Source organism: Copadichromis virginalis, linkage group LG17, assembly GCF_057382275.1.
Source record: "Copadichromis virginalis isolate Kocher_CV1m ecotype Utaka linkage group LG17, C_Virginalis_male_GT1.1, whole genome shotgun sequence".
NCBI classification, from domain to species: Eukaryota; Metazoa; Chordata; class Actinopteri; order Cichliformes; family Cichlidae; genus Copadichromis; species Copadichromis virginalis.
Genome location: NC_140634.1, coordinates 7,195,957 through 7,212,497, shown reverse-complemented (window position 1 = coordinate 7,212,497; position 16,541 = coordinate 7,195,957). Strand labels below are relative to the sequence as shown.

The following is a 16,541-nucleotide window of genomic DNA, read 5'->3' as shown; positions in this document are numbered from 1 at the left end:
CTGCTTCAGACCATGTTATTTCATTTATTCAATTAAAATGCCCTAAAAGGCACAAATTGCACAGTTTGGACCAGACTGGCCACTCCCCACACTTCAAGCCCTGCGGATCCTTAAAAAAACAGCAAATGGCAAGCAGGTTTTCTCAGTTTGATTCTAATACATATAAATAAGAATTAACATATTTTAACAAATAGTATATAATTGTTACAGGAGTCCATAGCTGGTCAGCACCAATGTTGAGAATATTTCAGGAAAGCTCTGATTTGTGCTGCTGGCCGTGTTACACAAAATGTCCCAGAAAAGAATCAAGACTTAGACAGAACTTCAGTGAGGTGAGGTTACACATGGCATCTGGTTCAGCAGAGGCTTTATCAGCCAAATTGCATCATGAGATAAAAATTAGTTTAGTTGGTCCCTCTGGCTGTGCCATAAGGCCTCACTGAAAGTCACAGCAGGGTTGAAGTTAGAGTTTATAGAGAAAACTGTCTTGGTTTGGAAGTGTGGTAGGAAAACGCTAGTTTTTTTCTGGAAGGTGTCCACACAGTGACACACTACTTTACAAGGGTCTTTTGAGAATGTCGTCATAGTTCTCACTCCCTTCTCTCTCTCTTTTCTTCTTCTTTTTTTATATTTTGCCGGGAGACCAGGAAAGCTTGAATGCTTGTTCTTCACAATTTGCGTCTCCCTGCAGAGTTTTTATATCACGGAGAATTACAAGTTGACAAGCTGAGCAAACAAACTTAAGTGTTACGTATGTTCCACTTCCAACTTAACTACTTCACATTAGATTGTTCTTTAGCCTTTTCTAATTCTACTGAATTGAAATGAACAGAGAAAATTAGCTAATTCCTAGCTGCGCTCCTGTCTGTGTGTCCTGCAGGTGTTTGAGAAGCTGAAGGACCACATGCTGATACCCACGTCCAACTTGGAGAAGGTCAAAGTGGATGGAGCCCTAACATGCTGCTCTGTACTGATCAACAAGAAGGCAAACATCTGAGCGGGGTCACTCGGGGTCTCTCAGTGCATGGTAACCACGCGGAGCCTTTAACTAATCACCATGGATCCCAAGGTTTGACCATCCTGGTATACAGAGGAGGTGTAGGGAAGTTTAATGTTGCTGAGGGGCAAAGGGAGTAATCTGTCTACCCTTTCACTCCAAAACACTAAAATAAAATTAAAAGTTTGAAAGAATAGTTCAGTTGATTTAAAATACAATATGTTCGTCAAATTTTCTCCTTATTAATTCATTTGTATTTTCCAATAGCATATGCTGCTTCACTTGTATACAAGCTGTTGTCATTAATTACAAGTGTATCTGATAAAGACCTGATCCCAGATCAGATTAGTCAACCATGTGCCATGTTGAATTTCCCCTTTAACCTGCACAGCAGGTAGAACCACATTAGTATAACCACACTTACTTACTGTCCAGTGTTTACAACTCTGAACCACACAGAACAGAGCGCTGGTGAAACCCAGTGGGACCTGTCAGCTGTTGTCTCTGTACAGTATGGTCTTACCAACATTTGACTTCAGATGTATTAATAATTCAGCTAATTCAGAAATCATTTGGGTACAAATAAAAATGATACAATTGATGTTCATTGTTTATGGTCACCCTTTTAACTGTGATTTAATTTTTCTGTGTGTTTGCTTATGTAATGAATTATGCACTAATTCTTCAAGAACTGTGTTTTGGAGCAAGTCCTGCTACGATGTGATATAAAATCTCAATGTGATTGTTGCAGTTACACTTTTTTTTCCTCTTGTATGTCAAATTGCTTCTGTTCTATGGTGGCCCTGAGAGGCCAAACGGACTGCAACTTAGGAAAACACCAGCAATAAGAAAAATGCTTCAAAAGCACACAAAACACAACGGAAATAGGAAAAAAGAAATAGCAAAGAACAGATTTCCAAAAGCACAAGGGAGGTGTATTTTTGGGGAGACAATAACCCGACGGACTAGTTGCAGGAACCAAAATATGCTAAGATTGCACTGGGAGACACTTAAAAGAAGTGGAGAATCTATTGGTTTTGTGTGGAAAGAAAAGATGAGAGGTAAGTGTGTTAGCCTGACTATTAGCCTGAAAATCCGTCATTAGTATTATATGAATCATGATAAAACACGCCTACCATGTTTTGGGTTCCTGCAACTGGTCCGTGAGGTTATTGTCTCCCCAGAAACACTTCCCTTGTGTTTTTTCCTATTTCCGTTGTCATTTTTCCTATTTCTGGTGTTTTCTTAAGTTGCAGTCCGTTTGGCCTCTCAGGGCCACCGTACTGTTCCTTTACAAGTGGTGCTAAAACAAACTTCCAAAACCATAACATTGCTTATTAATTCAAACAAATATTGTGAATTCTTATTCTGAAAATAATTCTTATTCTGAAAATACAGTTCTTAAAAAACTTGAAAAGCCTTGTGAAGATGTGAGATTCTGGTGTGATTACAGTGATTTTTTTTTTTTTTTTTTTTTGCATTATAACTTGTTATTTAGAGAAGCTACCAGTGACTGAAGATTATATATAAAGATGGATGTCACCTCCCAGACCGGTGGAAAAAGAAAACAAAAAAATTACGCATGTGTGGAAGTGCCTTAAACCTGCATTACTTATAATGGGCACCAGGGGGCGACACCTCTTGTTAAAAAAAGAAGAAAAGATCATGGATTGTATGGAAGTCTATAAGAAAATGATCCTACTTTGCATTTGTTGTATGACTTCAGAAAACATGGATGAGTTTATAGTCTCAGTTGGTGTCCGATAAAACAATGCCGTCGTATCGGCATCAATTAAAACAATATGGCATTGTTTTAATTGATTTTAAATGATGATCTATTTAGGGTAAAACACGTAAAGGTAAAGATGAAGCAGGATATTCTTTAGCGTCCAATGTTACTTGTTTTTTGTTTTGTTTTATTTAGTCAGATCTACTTCTTGCTCGTCCAGGTTCAAAACATTAAGATGGTGATGACAAAAATGCTCCTTGCAAACCAATGTGTAGCTGTATCCATCTTTTATATACAGTCTATGGCAGTAACTGGTCAAGTGATGCTATATTGCAGTGGTTTTGTAACGTTTTGTTGATGTAAACATTGTATAAACAAAGAGGGGATGACAGACATGTAAGAAAGACTTAGAAACCCTAACCCGACAGAGGTGGAAAATTAGTGTTTTCATTATTAAACTCTGACCTAGACTTTCATTTACTCGAACAGAACACCTCTGCTTCTTTTAATCTACAGTGCCTCTCTGGAAAATCAATGACTTCAATCCTGCTGAATGATTCTGAAGGCAGTGTAGTTTTCTCACATCATTAACTGTGCCAGTGTCGTTAATTACTCTAATTTTTTCTTCTTTTTTTCCCCCCTTGTATGGCAGTTTTCACTCCACTGTTGACTAAGATCTTGCTGGGAAACTCTGTCTGTCTCACAGAACCCAGTAGGACCAAATGTCACTGCAGTCAGAGTTTGTACTCAAATACAGAACAAGCTGTTTGCTGTGTTTCCATGTGTTGCGTCCCAGTAGGAGCTGAAAGGTTGACCTGCCTCGGTGGCCTTATTCCTGTTGTTGCTGAATTCACGTTTTTAGGGCCTGTAAACATGGCAACATAGCATACGTAAACACGTATACTGTGTTACACCGTATGCATGTTAAAGCCCATCAGATTTCAAACCATGTCGTTTCTCACCCTGATTGCAAGTGAAAGTTAAGGAAATGACATCATGAGGTGAGTCAACCTCCCTCCACAGACATTTGTGTATGGGCAAGTGGGCAGTGATGAAACATGGAAAGAATTCTTGTTGGGAGGAGAGGCTTGTACGCCAGTAAACACTGACTCTTTTAAGCTTTCTCTCTTTCTCTCAACTGTCTCCCTCTCATAGCTCGCTTTTCTCCCACCCTCTGCGATTGCCTCATAGACGATTGTGGGCTAATTTATGGCCATGATATCATACAGTCTGGCGAACGCTGTAGATGTGCCATTAAAGTGCGACAGCAGTATATTTTACAGAAGGCGGCTGGCTGGATGCGGGGTGATAGCATACAGTAGTTGCAGAGCCATTTGTGATTCTCAACCAGTGAGTGATAGAGTCATACACTGTCTGATTAGTACTGTGTCAAGAGCTGGCATTATCTAAAATCATCAACCTCCCCGAGTGACACCAAAATATTCAATAAATGTTTGAATGAACATTTAATGCAGTTCTTGCTTTTTGAAGACGGTGTTCCCAAACAGTGCAGTGATTTTGTTAAAGAATTCTTGTTCATTTTCTTGTTGGTTCCCTCGTCCGCACCAGTGGTCGTGATGTTGTGATTTCCCATGTTTCATCTCAGGTCTTAAGTACAATTTGTGAGTGATAATTATTTGAATCATCTTACATTGAGCCTTTCAATTATTTTGTGTAATAAATTAACATCTAGCTGTAATGTGTCTGTTGGTTTTTGTTTGTTTTTTATGACAGAGTTGAAGTGAAACATCCTCACCAGTTTACTCATATTACTACAAAGTTAATATTGCTTACGGGGATATCGTGTGTGTGTGAATGTATGATAAAAATACAAACTTAAGACTCGGCCAAAATCTAAATGTTCTCCCAGTTTCTGTCATGTAGTGTAGCTGCCCACATGTCTGAGAAGGACTTACTGTGACAACAGCCCACCTGCTGATCTCTACCACCACCTACTGACAGTAAAAGTATAACACACAGAAAGACTGCTTGTGCTTTGAAAAATAAAAATAAGATATCTCAAGGTAGGATACTGTAGCTGTTATTTAGGTGGAGGCAAGAAAAGCAAGAAGATGAAGTCTGACGTGAACGTTTTTGTTCTAAAAGCCTTAATAGAAAAAATTTATCATTGTTATTTTATGGAAACACTTCTTTTAATCATCCGATAAGTCACCACTGAGCCCTAACCCTCATTTTGTATCCTTTTCACAGCCAACTTTACATATTGTACTGTACATGAAATCTCCACCACTGGAAACAAAGTACACTTCTTACCTTGTTCTTTCTTTTTAGGGGAACTTGATATAGATGTTTCTGATACTCCTTGCCGCAGTGACCTTGCAGTTAAACTTACCTGCAGGCCCAGCCAGAGGCAAATATGTAAAATGTTGAGCATCTCCTGGGTTTCGCTTTGAAATGTAATACCAGTCAAAGCCTAAATGGTTCAGTGACTACAGAAAATCCAAAAAGAATATAATTTTGTTAAATTTTATTGTCAAAACTGCAAAACATGAAAACAACATTGTAATGCATAATTAACACTTTTTTCAGTTATTATTGTACTTTCTTTAAAAAAAGAAAAAAGAAAGGAAGTTGCAAAAATGTCTAAAAAGTAACACGTACAATCACTATACAACATTGGTAGGACAGTGAAAGGGGAAAAAACACTCGGGTGTCACCTTCACTTGGCAACAATGTAACATTTAAGGGGAAATTTGCTTTATACAGCATACAGAAAGAATGTACATCTTCTACACCAAGGTCCAAAGCAAACTCCGTTGCATTCCATTACTGCGATGTACAAAATTGTATCACAATAGTGTAAAACTCCCCCAAAAGAAATGTTAACATAACAACTTTAAATTATATGAAATATAAGCAGCTGCGGAAGACTCTCTGCTCCATAAACAGCGGCAGTGTGAATGAGCCGGAACGTGTCGCAGAGGGATCCTGTGAGCATATGGCTGAGTATAGCACAAGACTCAGAAATGATTCTTAATTGGTCACACCACTGAATGCAGTCACAGACTCATAGTCTCACCATTTTCTCTCACACAAGATAGAGACAGCCCTGCATACAATATACAATTTGACGATGGAAAGTAAGATGAAAGTCGCTGTAAAATCCTGCCAACCAAAAACTTAAACTCCAAATCTGATACCATCTGATCCTAAAAGACTACATATCAGGGCTGACCGTTGATGACGACTTTGTGGAATCGCTTCTTTACTTGGGCCAAACAATGTGTTAAGGCTCAAATAATTCATAGCTGAGCTCTGTTTTCATTTTGTAGCCTTTTTTTTTTTTTTTTTACAGCCAAACAGTACAAAGGGCAGAGATTACTGTACAGAAGATTTGCACTGATGGAAACAAACAAAAAAAAACAAACACTTGCTACACTTTTTGTTCTTCTTATGGAAAGTTAGTATAGATGTTTCCAGGACTCCTTGCAGCAGTGACCTTGCAGCTGAATTTTTCTGCAGGCTCTGCCAGAGGCAAATATGAATGGTTAAGAAGGTCACTGCATAAGCAAGGTGAGAAGCAGACGGAGCCATCAGAGCAGGAACACGTGGGAAGGTACTCATCTCCTATCTCATGGTTTCCTTTCTCTGTCACATGCTCATGTATGTAAATGTTTGCTGGTGAGCAGAGAAAGATACTGTCTTTGTTGAGAGTCACGTAGTCTGGAAAGATTTCTGTCCCCGGGCTTCCATCTACCAGTTCGCTGCTGGTGAAGCTCCCTTCTGATGACAGGAGCTCGGCGAATTCTTCTGACGGCTTCCTAAACTCGGAAACCTCTTCTTCAGACATGATCTCCACTACAGATGTAGTGTTTTCCTCGGAGCACAGCTTTTCTAGAACAGGATGATCCTATAGTGTACAGGGATTTATTTTTAATAAGGAAAAAAAAATGTCATTTGAAAAGTGCTTTCATTTGGAGCAAGCTTAACTTTTGTTTTTCTTACAAAAAAACAAAAAACATACTGCTATTAGTTTGATCAAAATATTTTTTGACATCTAAATGTAAAAAATGCATTTAAATCCTTGCTGACTTTGATGTGTAACACTGGTGATCAGAGCGGAATCTACGGTTACAGCCCAAAGACGAAGCAGCACTTTTCAGTGGAGAAGTCTACAAGAAGGTAGTTCATCAGGTTAGAATCACGAGGGACACGCCTCTAGTTCTCCACCATGAATTTGACTGTCAGTATAGACTTCTACTGTATTAGATACTGTGATGAGTTAAAAGATCACCATTTATTAGTATCATTAATATTAATTCATTTAAAAGCAAGCACTTTTTTATACAACGAGAGTGTGAAACCTTATCATCATGCCACAAAGATGTCACAAAACTAATCTAAATTCATACTGTAGATATTTTCCAAAACCAAATAAAATACAGATCAAAGTATTCCAATAAATAGTTGCTGTTTTTTGCTATGGGTGGGCCTGCAGGAGTTTTGTGATCCCACATAATATCTGTTTCTAGTCCATTTTTCCAAGAAAACAAGGATGAAAGTACCTGTAATGCAGTTAAATAACTTACCCTTTTCTGCGTGTTGATCTCTGTCAGATAGCCTTGCAAGACTTTCTCAGGGTTTGGAATTGGTGGCCAAAAATACTGCTTGACTTTCCTATAAAAATGCACAAAAGAGAGGAAACATGTCCTTAAATCTTTTTATGTCATAAAATTTAGTTAAAAAAAAAAACCCTTATAAAAGAAAGGGAACATCTTGGTTTGGATTTTCTTATAGGTGATTAAAATTTTGAATGAGCTGTGAGAAAAATAAAATCTACCTGATGTGCAGGGCACACACGATGGTGCTGATGGTGGCTGTTATCAGTATAAACACTGGGATACACACGATGAGCAACACGCCTGAAAATGCAATGCATCCAAGTTTGAAATGTATCATATCTGTTTGTTCCCTTACAGCAACAAAGAACATCATTGTACTTAAAGATAACATTTCAAACTACTAAAAGTTAAATAAACTACTTGCTTCTAGTTCTTAGAAAGGAGTAATCTACTCATCTCTACCTAGTGATACTTTTTATTTTACTTTATGGTCAAGTTTGTATTTATTGAATTTTTGATCTTGCTGGAGGCTTACCTGTGTAACTGAGGGAGTCACGGGGGTTTTCACCAGTGAACACATTGGACCAGTCACTCCAGAAGCCAGAGTAAATTTGCCCAGCGGGTTTAGCTCTGACCCTGACTCTGTACTGGCTGCCTGCTGGAACCTCAACACATGCTTCTGTCTTAGGGCCCTTTACTATCTCTGGACGGAAATACTGAAACAGAAAGGGAACCAAATCACATTATTATATGATTATAGTCTGTTATTTCCTTTGCATTCTTTGACAACACCTTTGAGATTTCTCTTAAAATGCACTCATGCATGTGATTTAAAGGGCTGGCTGCACGTAAACTGAAAAAGTTCAACGCTGGCGCCATCTGCTGGAAAGATCAAGCAGCCTTCACACTGCTTGACACTGCTTAGACCTAATATCATTGGTCCACAAACAGAATATGTGCCATCATGATAATTCTAAATAGTTTTGAAAGGAATCTAAAGGGCAGGAAGGAAGATATATTCAATTCAAACATGGCCCTTGGATGTCAGTAAAGACAGCGCACACATACACAGCTACTTACCTTCCATCCTTCATATTCTTTCAGCTGGTGGTCAAATTCATACTGTAGGTAATTTGACAGTGACGGAAGAGGAGCGTCCCATTTCAAGCACAACTTATCTTTCTTGAGGATTCTTTTCAGATGAGTTGGTGGGGATGTTTTGACTGCAAAGAAAAAATCTTTCATAAGACCTTGTCTCAGGTTTGATCAGTGAAAAGGAAGCCCACAAACCTAACTGAAAGTTTCCTTCAAGACATCCAGGCAAGCTTAAGAGCTAACAAACCTCTGCCTTTCCTCCAAATTGAAAGGTAAACCAAGTCTGAACATGTTCACAACTGACCAGAGGACTGTTGTATATATTAATCACTTATATGACTGAAAGATCTGAGTAAATGTATGAGCATGTTCTTAGAAGCAAAACTTCAGCATACAAACTAAAGTAGCAGTTAGTCATTCATGGCACAGTTGGTTAATAATGGGGACTTTTCTGAGCTGCTTCTTGATTTAAAAAAAAAAAGCAAAAAAAAACAATTTTAGTTTAAACACAGATCGCACATGCAAAATAACCAAGAATGATAGAAATAAAACAATTAAATGCCACTCACTGGAGTTGCTGAGTGTAAATGCTCCAGTGTAGAAAGTCCTCCTTTTTGGACATGAGATGTTTGTGAGCTTGACCCTGACTTCCCTGGACTCTCCTCCATGGAAACAACACTGGTCAATGATTTTCTCATCAGCCACACATTCAGTCCAACTCGTCCACCTCGAGGTCTTGCTACAAGAGTTGTAACAAAGTCAAATCACAGAAAATAAAAGTTTCATATACATTTCTGTTGAATTGACCCGTTCAAAACTCTGGATTAGTTTGAGTATTTTAGTGCTCAAACTGTGTGACAATAAGATGGAAGGATGCTTGGATGGATGCTTTTGTGCCACAACACAGGTGGATGGAAAAATGACCTGTGCATAATAATTCATGAAGTGATGAATGAGTGTTTTGTGTTACCTGTGAAGGATTTGGTAAAAAAGTCCAAAGTTGTTTTTATCATATTTGCTCGAATTCCAGTGACAGGTGACATTTTTCAGGTCAGAGGTGAAGCATAAAAGTGCAGTGTCATCTGAAAAGCATGGAAAAGATCATTACTGAGCAACCAGGTGCTGTTCAATGGGTACCATTTTATTCTCTCTGTAATTCTTGCTTGGTCGCACCTGCACTTTGGGGGACCACAGCTCGCGCAGGATCTGACCACCTGCTCCAAAGGCCATCAAAAGGTGAATCAGGTTTAATAGCGACTTGCACTTTAACCTCCTCGCCTTCTTTTAGAGAATCCAGTGTGTCCTCTTTCTTAGGTAGAAATCAAAAGCATCATCATAAAGCTTTGTTTGAAAAAAGTAACCACAAAAATATAAGCTACAACGAGATGAGTCAGTCTCAGAAGGCAGAGCTCAGGAATCATTTGGTAATTCTGGCACTGGTTATCAGCAAACTGACAGTAAATGGAATTCTATATTTAGGCAGTCTTTAGACTGACTTTTATAACAACTAACCACCAAATGCATAACTTCAAACCTTCATAGACTTTGGGGAGCTGTATAAAAATTCACATCCAATGCAGTTGTCATGAACAGCAGTTGAGCCGTAAACACTTGAAGAATTATAAAGATGGTCTTAACCCCAGGGTCTAGAAAGGGAAGCTGCTTTGTGAAGCACCCTAAGGCTTCACAATGGGTGACCGATGAAAACACAATAGACTACTCAGTCTTTGTGGACTATGATGATTGCAGACAACATGATCTGTACCGAGAGCATGGAGCGGGTGGAAGAGATTCTGGAGACATGGAGGTATGCACTGGAGAGAAGAGGAATGAAAGTCAGTAGAAGCAAGAATGGACCAGAATGGACAAAATTAGAAATGAGCACATCAGAGGGACAGCTTAGGTTGAGCCGTTTGGAGATAAAGTTAGCGAGGCAAGGCTGAGATGGTTTGAACATGTGCAGAGGACGGACAGTGGATGTATCGGACAATTGAAGGTTAAGCTGGAGCTGCAAGGCAGGAAGAAAAGAGGAAGACCACAGAGAAGATTTATGAAAGGAGGACATGCAGAGCGTTGGTGTGACAGAGGATGCTGGGTGTAGTGTCAGATGACAACAGATGATCTGCTGCAGCAACTCCTAAAGGGAACAGCTGAAAGACAAAGGAGAGCAGCTGTGTGTACCTCTAGATCTAACTCCTTGTAAAGGACCTCAGAGGAGTACTCAATTCTGTACTTCACTAGTACGTCTTTTATGTTTGAAGTCCATGAAGGATTCAGCTGTCCCACTTGGCCATTTGGGTGTAAAGACAGATTAACTGGTGGATCTAAAAGAACTAAAAGAAAAAACACTCGGGTTTAGGAGTTGGGGCTGGGACATCATCACAGAAGGAAGAACACAGTATTGGATTATAGGTGGGAAGATGGTGGGAATAATTGACTAGTGCCTTGGCAAAGGTTGAGGTGGCCCCTGACTTTCTAGTTAACTGGTGATACCCACAATAAGTTAGCAATGCTATTTGTGTTTTCTTCTCTCTTTTTAATCAACATAGTTACTTCCTTGCAAATCATCCTAAAGTCTTCCCGTCCTTTAAACTAGGATTCAAGGATGCAAAACCTAAATTCCAGTTCACTGCAACTTATTTTTGATCTAACCCATAACACTCAGCATCTATTCGTCACCTTTATCAAAAGATGAAAATGTTTTAAATTTTGTAATATACAGTATCTAAGTAAAGTTTCTTCAATACTCTTTATGTGATGAAAAATTCAGTTTTGAAAAGACAAGATGTCTTACCATGATCGTTCATAAAGACAGTCCGAGTGTAGATGGTGGCGTTCGTAAAGGATTCAGTGACTGTAAGGATGCAGTCAACAAACCACATAACTTCAGGTAAAGAGCAGATGTGCAGCAAAGTTCCCTTCTCTGTTCTCTGGACGGATAATTCACACCTCTGCGCTGGAGAGCTTGATTGGGATGAAAGAAAAAAACAGCAGGCAGGGCTGCTCATTAATGAGCTAATAAAACAGTTTTAAACATCTTGCCTTGCGGGTAAGAAGAAATGCAATACAGGCGACTATCGTGCATAAACCATTAAAATGGTCAATCAATAAAAAAAACTAACTAACTAAGAACTTTCCTAAAAATGTAGTCAGTATACAGCAGAAGCGTGCACATAGAATAATAAATAAATATCAGTAGCATGCCAGAAGTATCAAAAAGTGTCTAAACACAATGCATAAATAGTATTTAATAGTTTTCATAATACAGAAAGTTCAGTAGATTCACAGTGTTTAACATACTCTATAGAGTAGAACAAATTATAAGTCCTGTTGTCTGCAGTCTCGAAGAAGCAGGTGAAATCAAATGTTGTCCGAGAGAAACACTTTGGATTAGGCTCATCCTTCAAGAACAAAACATCTGCTCCAAAAATGACAAACACAATAAATGAAGAATATTGGAAATACAAAAAAAAAAAAAAGACATTGTGGGCATTGCATTCAAGTTAACAAGGAGCCCAAAGTTCATATTAATGCCTTATGCCCCGCTAACAAAGAAACGTGCTCTGAGTATCTGTATTGCTCCCATTTTCACATTTTGGCAATAGTGTGTGGTTGCATAGTATCAGTTTATACTCCAGTGTTGATAAATAAACCATCCTTCAAGCCCTACCTTCCTCTGACAGATTACACTGTAATCCAGGCACAAAGAAAGCTTGTATCCACAGAATATTAAGGAATATTCCCAATCTGTAGAGGAAATTCATCTTGAATTGAGGCGCTGTGAAATTCTAAACCACCATGGCCATCAAATTAACACCGGTGCAGGCTTGTGTATATACAGTGTGTACGCTGTTTCCTATGCATGGTTTTAAGTAGGCAAGGGTGGGTAAGGATTGAAGGGTTGTGCTTAAAACAGGAAGCAAGCTTTCTGTACAGCAGAAGTAGTCACCAAGAAGAGGCAGATGGACTGATTAGACGTAAATAAACAAAAAGGTTGCGGTGAGCAGAGAATGTGACACCTCGGAAAATGTAGGAAGAACCCGAAGAACACAAATGAGGTTCTTCGGGTGCTTCAAATTCTTTGGTGACCACCTTCAACAGATATTAATTCAGTCTGCCAATGTTTTCCTCCTACTGATGAACAGAGAAGCGAGGTTTTAACCTCTGAAAAAAAAAAAACCTTGCTAATTAACCGCTTCCTGACTTACTGCAGCATTGCAGAACGCAGTGCACAGTTTTGAACTTCAAAAACATCTCAAAAAGTCCATGTTTACGTCTAAACTTCATCCTCCAGCTAACTTTGTTTAAATAATTTTTATTATTTGTCATGATGGAAATAAAAAAAAAAGAAAAATCTGGCTTTATCCACAAGAAAAAGTATGGATTATATTGTATAGTAGTATATACATTGTATAGTGATGCCTCTGATGTTTGCAACTGGAAAGCGCCGAAAGATCTTATTTAAAACTATATTAAAGTTTTTTTTGGGGGGTGGTTTGTTTGTTTTGCACAGACGTGTATAGAAAAGAAAATAATTTTCACCTTATGTCATTAGAACACAGTAATAATGAAACACGTGAGAGCAGAAAAGCAAACTTATCATTTGATGCGTGCTGACCACACCACAGATATGTCTGATATATCTCTGCTACCATGAAATGAAAACCTTGAGTCTAACTAACTTGCTTTTCAGAGTTTCATTAGTTATAAGCCATAATCATCCAAATTAAAACAAAAAAGGTTTGGATTTTTTTTTTCATTTTATGTGTAATGAATAGAGAATATTTGAAAGTTTACCCTTTCCAGTTGAATTATTTAACAAAAAAAATCATAGACTATAATTTGAGATGCACTAATGGTATCCACATACTTGACTGTGTTATTAAGAAACTATTAACCTTGCGTAATGTTTGGTTATGGTTGATGCCATGCGATTTGCCAGCTACCAAAGTTGACCAATCTCTGAGAGGACTGGCTTTTTGTTTGTTTGTTTAGACACACCTGAGGCTGAGGACCTACCACAAAGATTGTCTGAACTGCAACTAAACACCAAAGCTTTGCTGTGGAGTTGTGTTTATTAGTAAACTTAATCAATATTTAGATAGTAGCAGAAATATTTTAATGTCCTGTTAAAAATATCTTTTCTCTGACATGAATTTTGCATGTTAGCTCTATAAAAAAAAGCTTGTATGTGTTTATGTGTTTGAGAAATGCGGATTATGTGTGTGAAGGTATGTTGGAGAGCGCAGGAACAAAAGCCAAGGCTACGACTGAGACTAACGGAGATCCTGTTCAAGATATTTATCAGATTGTGAAAAGACAGGTTTTACATTTACACTCAACTGCTACTTCACGTGATGCATTTTGTTAGTACCTGGCTTGACTCCCTTTTTCCTTCAAATTTCTGCTCTGACCTCTGACATCAACAAGGGATTTTCATCCAGAAAACGGATGCTCAGTAAACCTCTGTAAACCCGAGACATAGCCATGCATGAAAATCCCTGTAGAGCAGCAGTTTCTGTCATAGTCGGACCACCCTGTCTGGAACCAACAACCACGTCAAAGTCAGTTAAATCACCTTTCTCCTTCATTCTGATGCTCAGTTTAAACTTCTGTTGGCTTGACTGAATATAAAAAAGCTAACTTATGTTGTTGTTGTTTATTGTTAAGGTATGTATGAGCGACTGAGAAATAACAGGTTCTGACAGCTGGAGAGAATTTAAGACTATTTTTCTGTAGACTTCCTGTTATAAATGAATAGGCACTGTGGTGTATTCTGTGGCTTTTGTGGTGATTTTGAAAGTTTTGAATCCTTAGTTAATTTTGGGTTGCTTTTTATTTTTTCTTCTTCTCTGTGTTTAAGGTTTAGATTTTTTTTTTTTTTTTTACTGCTTGTTTATTCTAGGAAGGAGTTTTAGCTTTTTGATATTATGCTTTAAGGTTTCTGTCTAGATTCCTCCATGTTATTTTTGTAGCATGTTCCAGTGAGAGTTTCCTGTCTGCGTTTAGAAGGTATCTTTTTATTATCAGCACCTGTGTCTCAATTCCCCCACGTGTCTCCACTTCCCTATTCCGCAGAGCAGTCTGTCTACACTCAGTGGATTTTATACTTTCGACTCTGCATTCAACCTCAAGACAATAAATTATGCTCTTGCTTAACTTTTCGCATTCTTAAGTCATCTTCGTCACTTTTAGGTCCTGTTACACTTACAGACACTGCCATTACAGTTGTAAACACTTCATTGTAAAGTTATAAATAAAAATACAAAAGAAGAAGAAAACAAAAAAAGTATTTTTGCTGATGTCTGTGTGCACCTCAAGGAAGAAAGGCTCATATATTTCCTGCCAGGTGTGTTACAGTCTTTTGCTGAGGTAATTACTTTATTTATCATTGAGATAATCCTTTGAGATACTCAAAACTGAAAAATGTGTAGAAGAAAGATGTAAAAAAAGAAATACAGTTCCAGATATCTCATCCACATTATTAGAAAACATATTTCAAGTCAGTTTACCTTAAGGCAGACACTGAAGAATCAGGAAAACTGAATTAAGGGCTAAGAGTATATGAAAGCGCCACAGTAACATCAGATGCTTTAAATTCTTTTAGACATCCTCCATGTTAGTAATAAATTCAACACAAGGAATCAGTGTAAGCAAAATGTGAAAGAAACCTAGCATCAAATATGAAGCATGAGCACTGTAATCATTTAAACAATGGTCAAGTCTACCAACGGCAATGTTGTGGAGACCTTATATAGCCAAGTGTAGCAAGCTAATATCTCAGAGCAAATGATTAAGGAGCTCAAATGAGGTATCCTGTAGCCACTGGACACTGACTATAATTACAGAAGGACCTGTTTCTGAGCACGGGCCAGGTGACTGCACTGATGCAATATAATGTCTCGTCTAATTGGTGCAAACGACTAGTGGTGAACCCAGAGAGCTAGTTAATGGCTGTTTTCACATGGATTCTAAGTATCTAGGAAAACAATATTGAACAAACTGAAAGCAAACTTGGTGAAGCTTTTGTGCACCAAAACATTTGAACAGCCTTCAAACTTGAAGGTGAAGAATCCTTATATACCTACTCATTTTTTTAAATGTATGCTGCAAAGCTATGATGGATACTATCTTTCTGAAAGAAATGATCAGTGTGGCCAACACAAAAGCCACAATCACAAAGTTTTTTTACAAGATGATAGAAAGATGTTTGTCCTCTAATTATGGTTGACTTTAGTAACGAAAATTGCAACACATCCCATTTTTGGGTGTGTCACAGATCAGACAAATTTGTTGCACAAGGACATGCAAGGGGAACAAGGGGAAGGAAGAGGAAAATATGCATCACAACTATGACAATATAACAACCACAAATTTTAAGACACAGTGCAGTGAAAAACTCATGCATGTTGGGCAAAACACTAAAATACATAATCTACTGTAAAAAAAATTACAGTGAAATACCTACAAAGATTTTTCCATTGGAAAGGAATGCTGTTTAAAATATGTACATATAGAGTGGCTTGCAAAAGTATTCGGCTCCCTTGAACTTTTCCACATTTTGTCACATTTTTGCAAGCCACTGTAAGCAAAAGCTGAAAAGAGAAGCTTCTAGTTTGTTGTTTAAAGCATCCTAAGCTCTTCAAAAAACATGTTACAAGTTGTAAACAATGTAAATGATGGACCCTATGCCTCTAGGACAAAGGGTAGGATGAGCTGTAAATGGGCCAATAAGAGCAAGTACTGCTAAGTAACAAAACTAATACTAGTACCTCTTCACCTAGATATGCCACTTTCACTCTAAGGAAAACCACAGAAGAGAAAGCAGTTGCGCTTTACTGGGATCTAAGAGCAATTTGTACAAAATGAGGTCAAAATAGGTCAGCAACAGCTGAAGTCCTTTCTACAATGCCAAATGGTGTATTGGCCAATACAGTAAATAAATAAATACATTTGAGGTGTGTGAAAAAGGTTATGTGGAGTTAGTGTTAGTGTGACATTAGTGTGACTCAATAGTGAGTCCAGCACTTTTATTTTTAAGATCACAATCAAAGCGTATCCTTTCTGCTGACAGGTGTTAGCTATTAGTTGTTGGTTCAATTTACAAGTTGTTCGGAATTCTTGCAATTCTTGGTGT

General features: G+C 38.1%; 2 protein-coding genes across 4 annotated transcripts in view; one reads left to right on the top strand and one right to left on the bottom strand.

The window, feature by feature from the left end:
- The window catches only part of ddah1 (dimethylarginine dimethylaminohydrolase 1), a 97,322-nt gene extending 92,897 nt beyond the window's left edge, over positions 1-4,425 (top strand). For all 3 annotated transcript variants that reach the window (XM_085435894.1, XM_085435893.1, XM_085435892.1), the window contains one exon: positions 881-4,425. In XM_085435894.1, the coding sequence (XP_085292020.1) occupies positions 881-997 (117 nt within the window). In that variant the 3' untranslated portion in view covers positions 998-4,425. The remainder of the gene's footprint in view (positions 1-880) is intronic.
- Positions 4,426-5,199: 774 nt separating this feature from the next.
- mpl (MPL proto-oncogene, thrombopoietin receptor) lies at positions 5,200-12,233 on the bottom strand. The gene is made up of 12 exons (XM_085437069.1): positions 12,075-12,233; positions 11,705-11,822; positions 11,199-11,368; positions 10,586-10,737; positions 9,578-9,713; positions 9,375-9,486; positions 8,974-9,143; positions 8,390-8,532; positions 7,845-8,025; positions 7,528-7,609; positions 7,277-7,364; positions 5,200-6,597 (listed from the first exon to the last, which is right to left on the bottom strand). Exons 1-12 carry the CDS (start codon positions 12,166-12,168, stop codon positions 6,139-6,141), a joined length of 1,905 nt encoding a protein of 634 aa, XP_085293195.1. The 5' UTR covers positions 12,169-12,233; the 3' UTR covers positions 5,200-6,138.
- Positions 12,234-16,541: the final 4,308 nt, after the last annotated feature.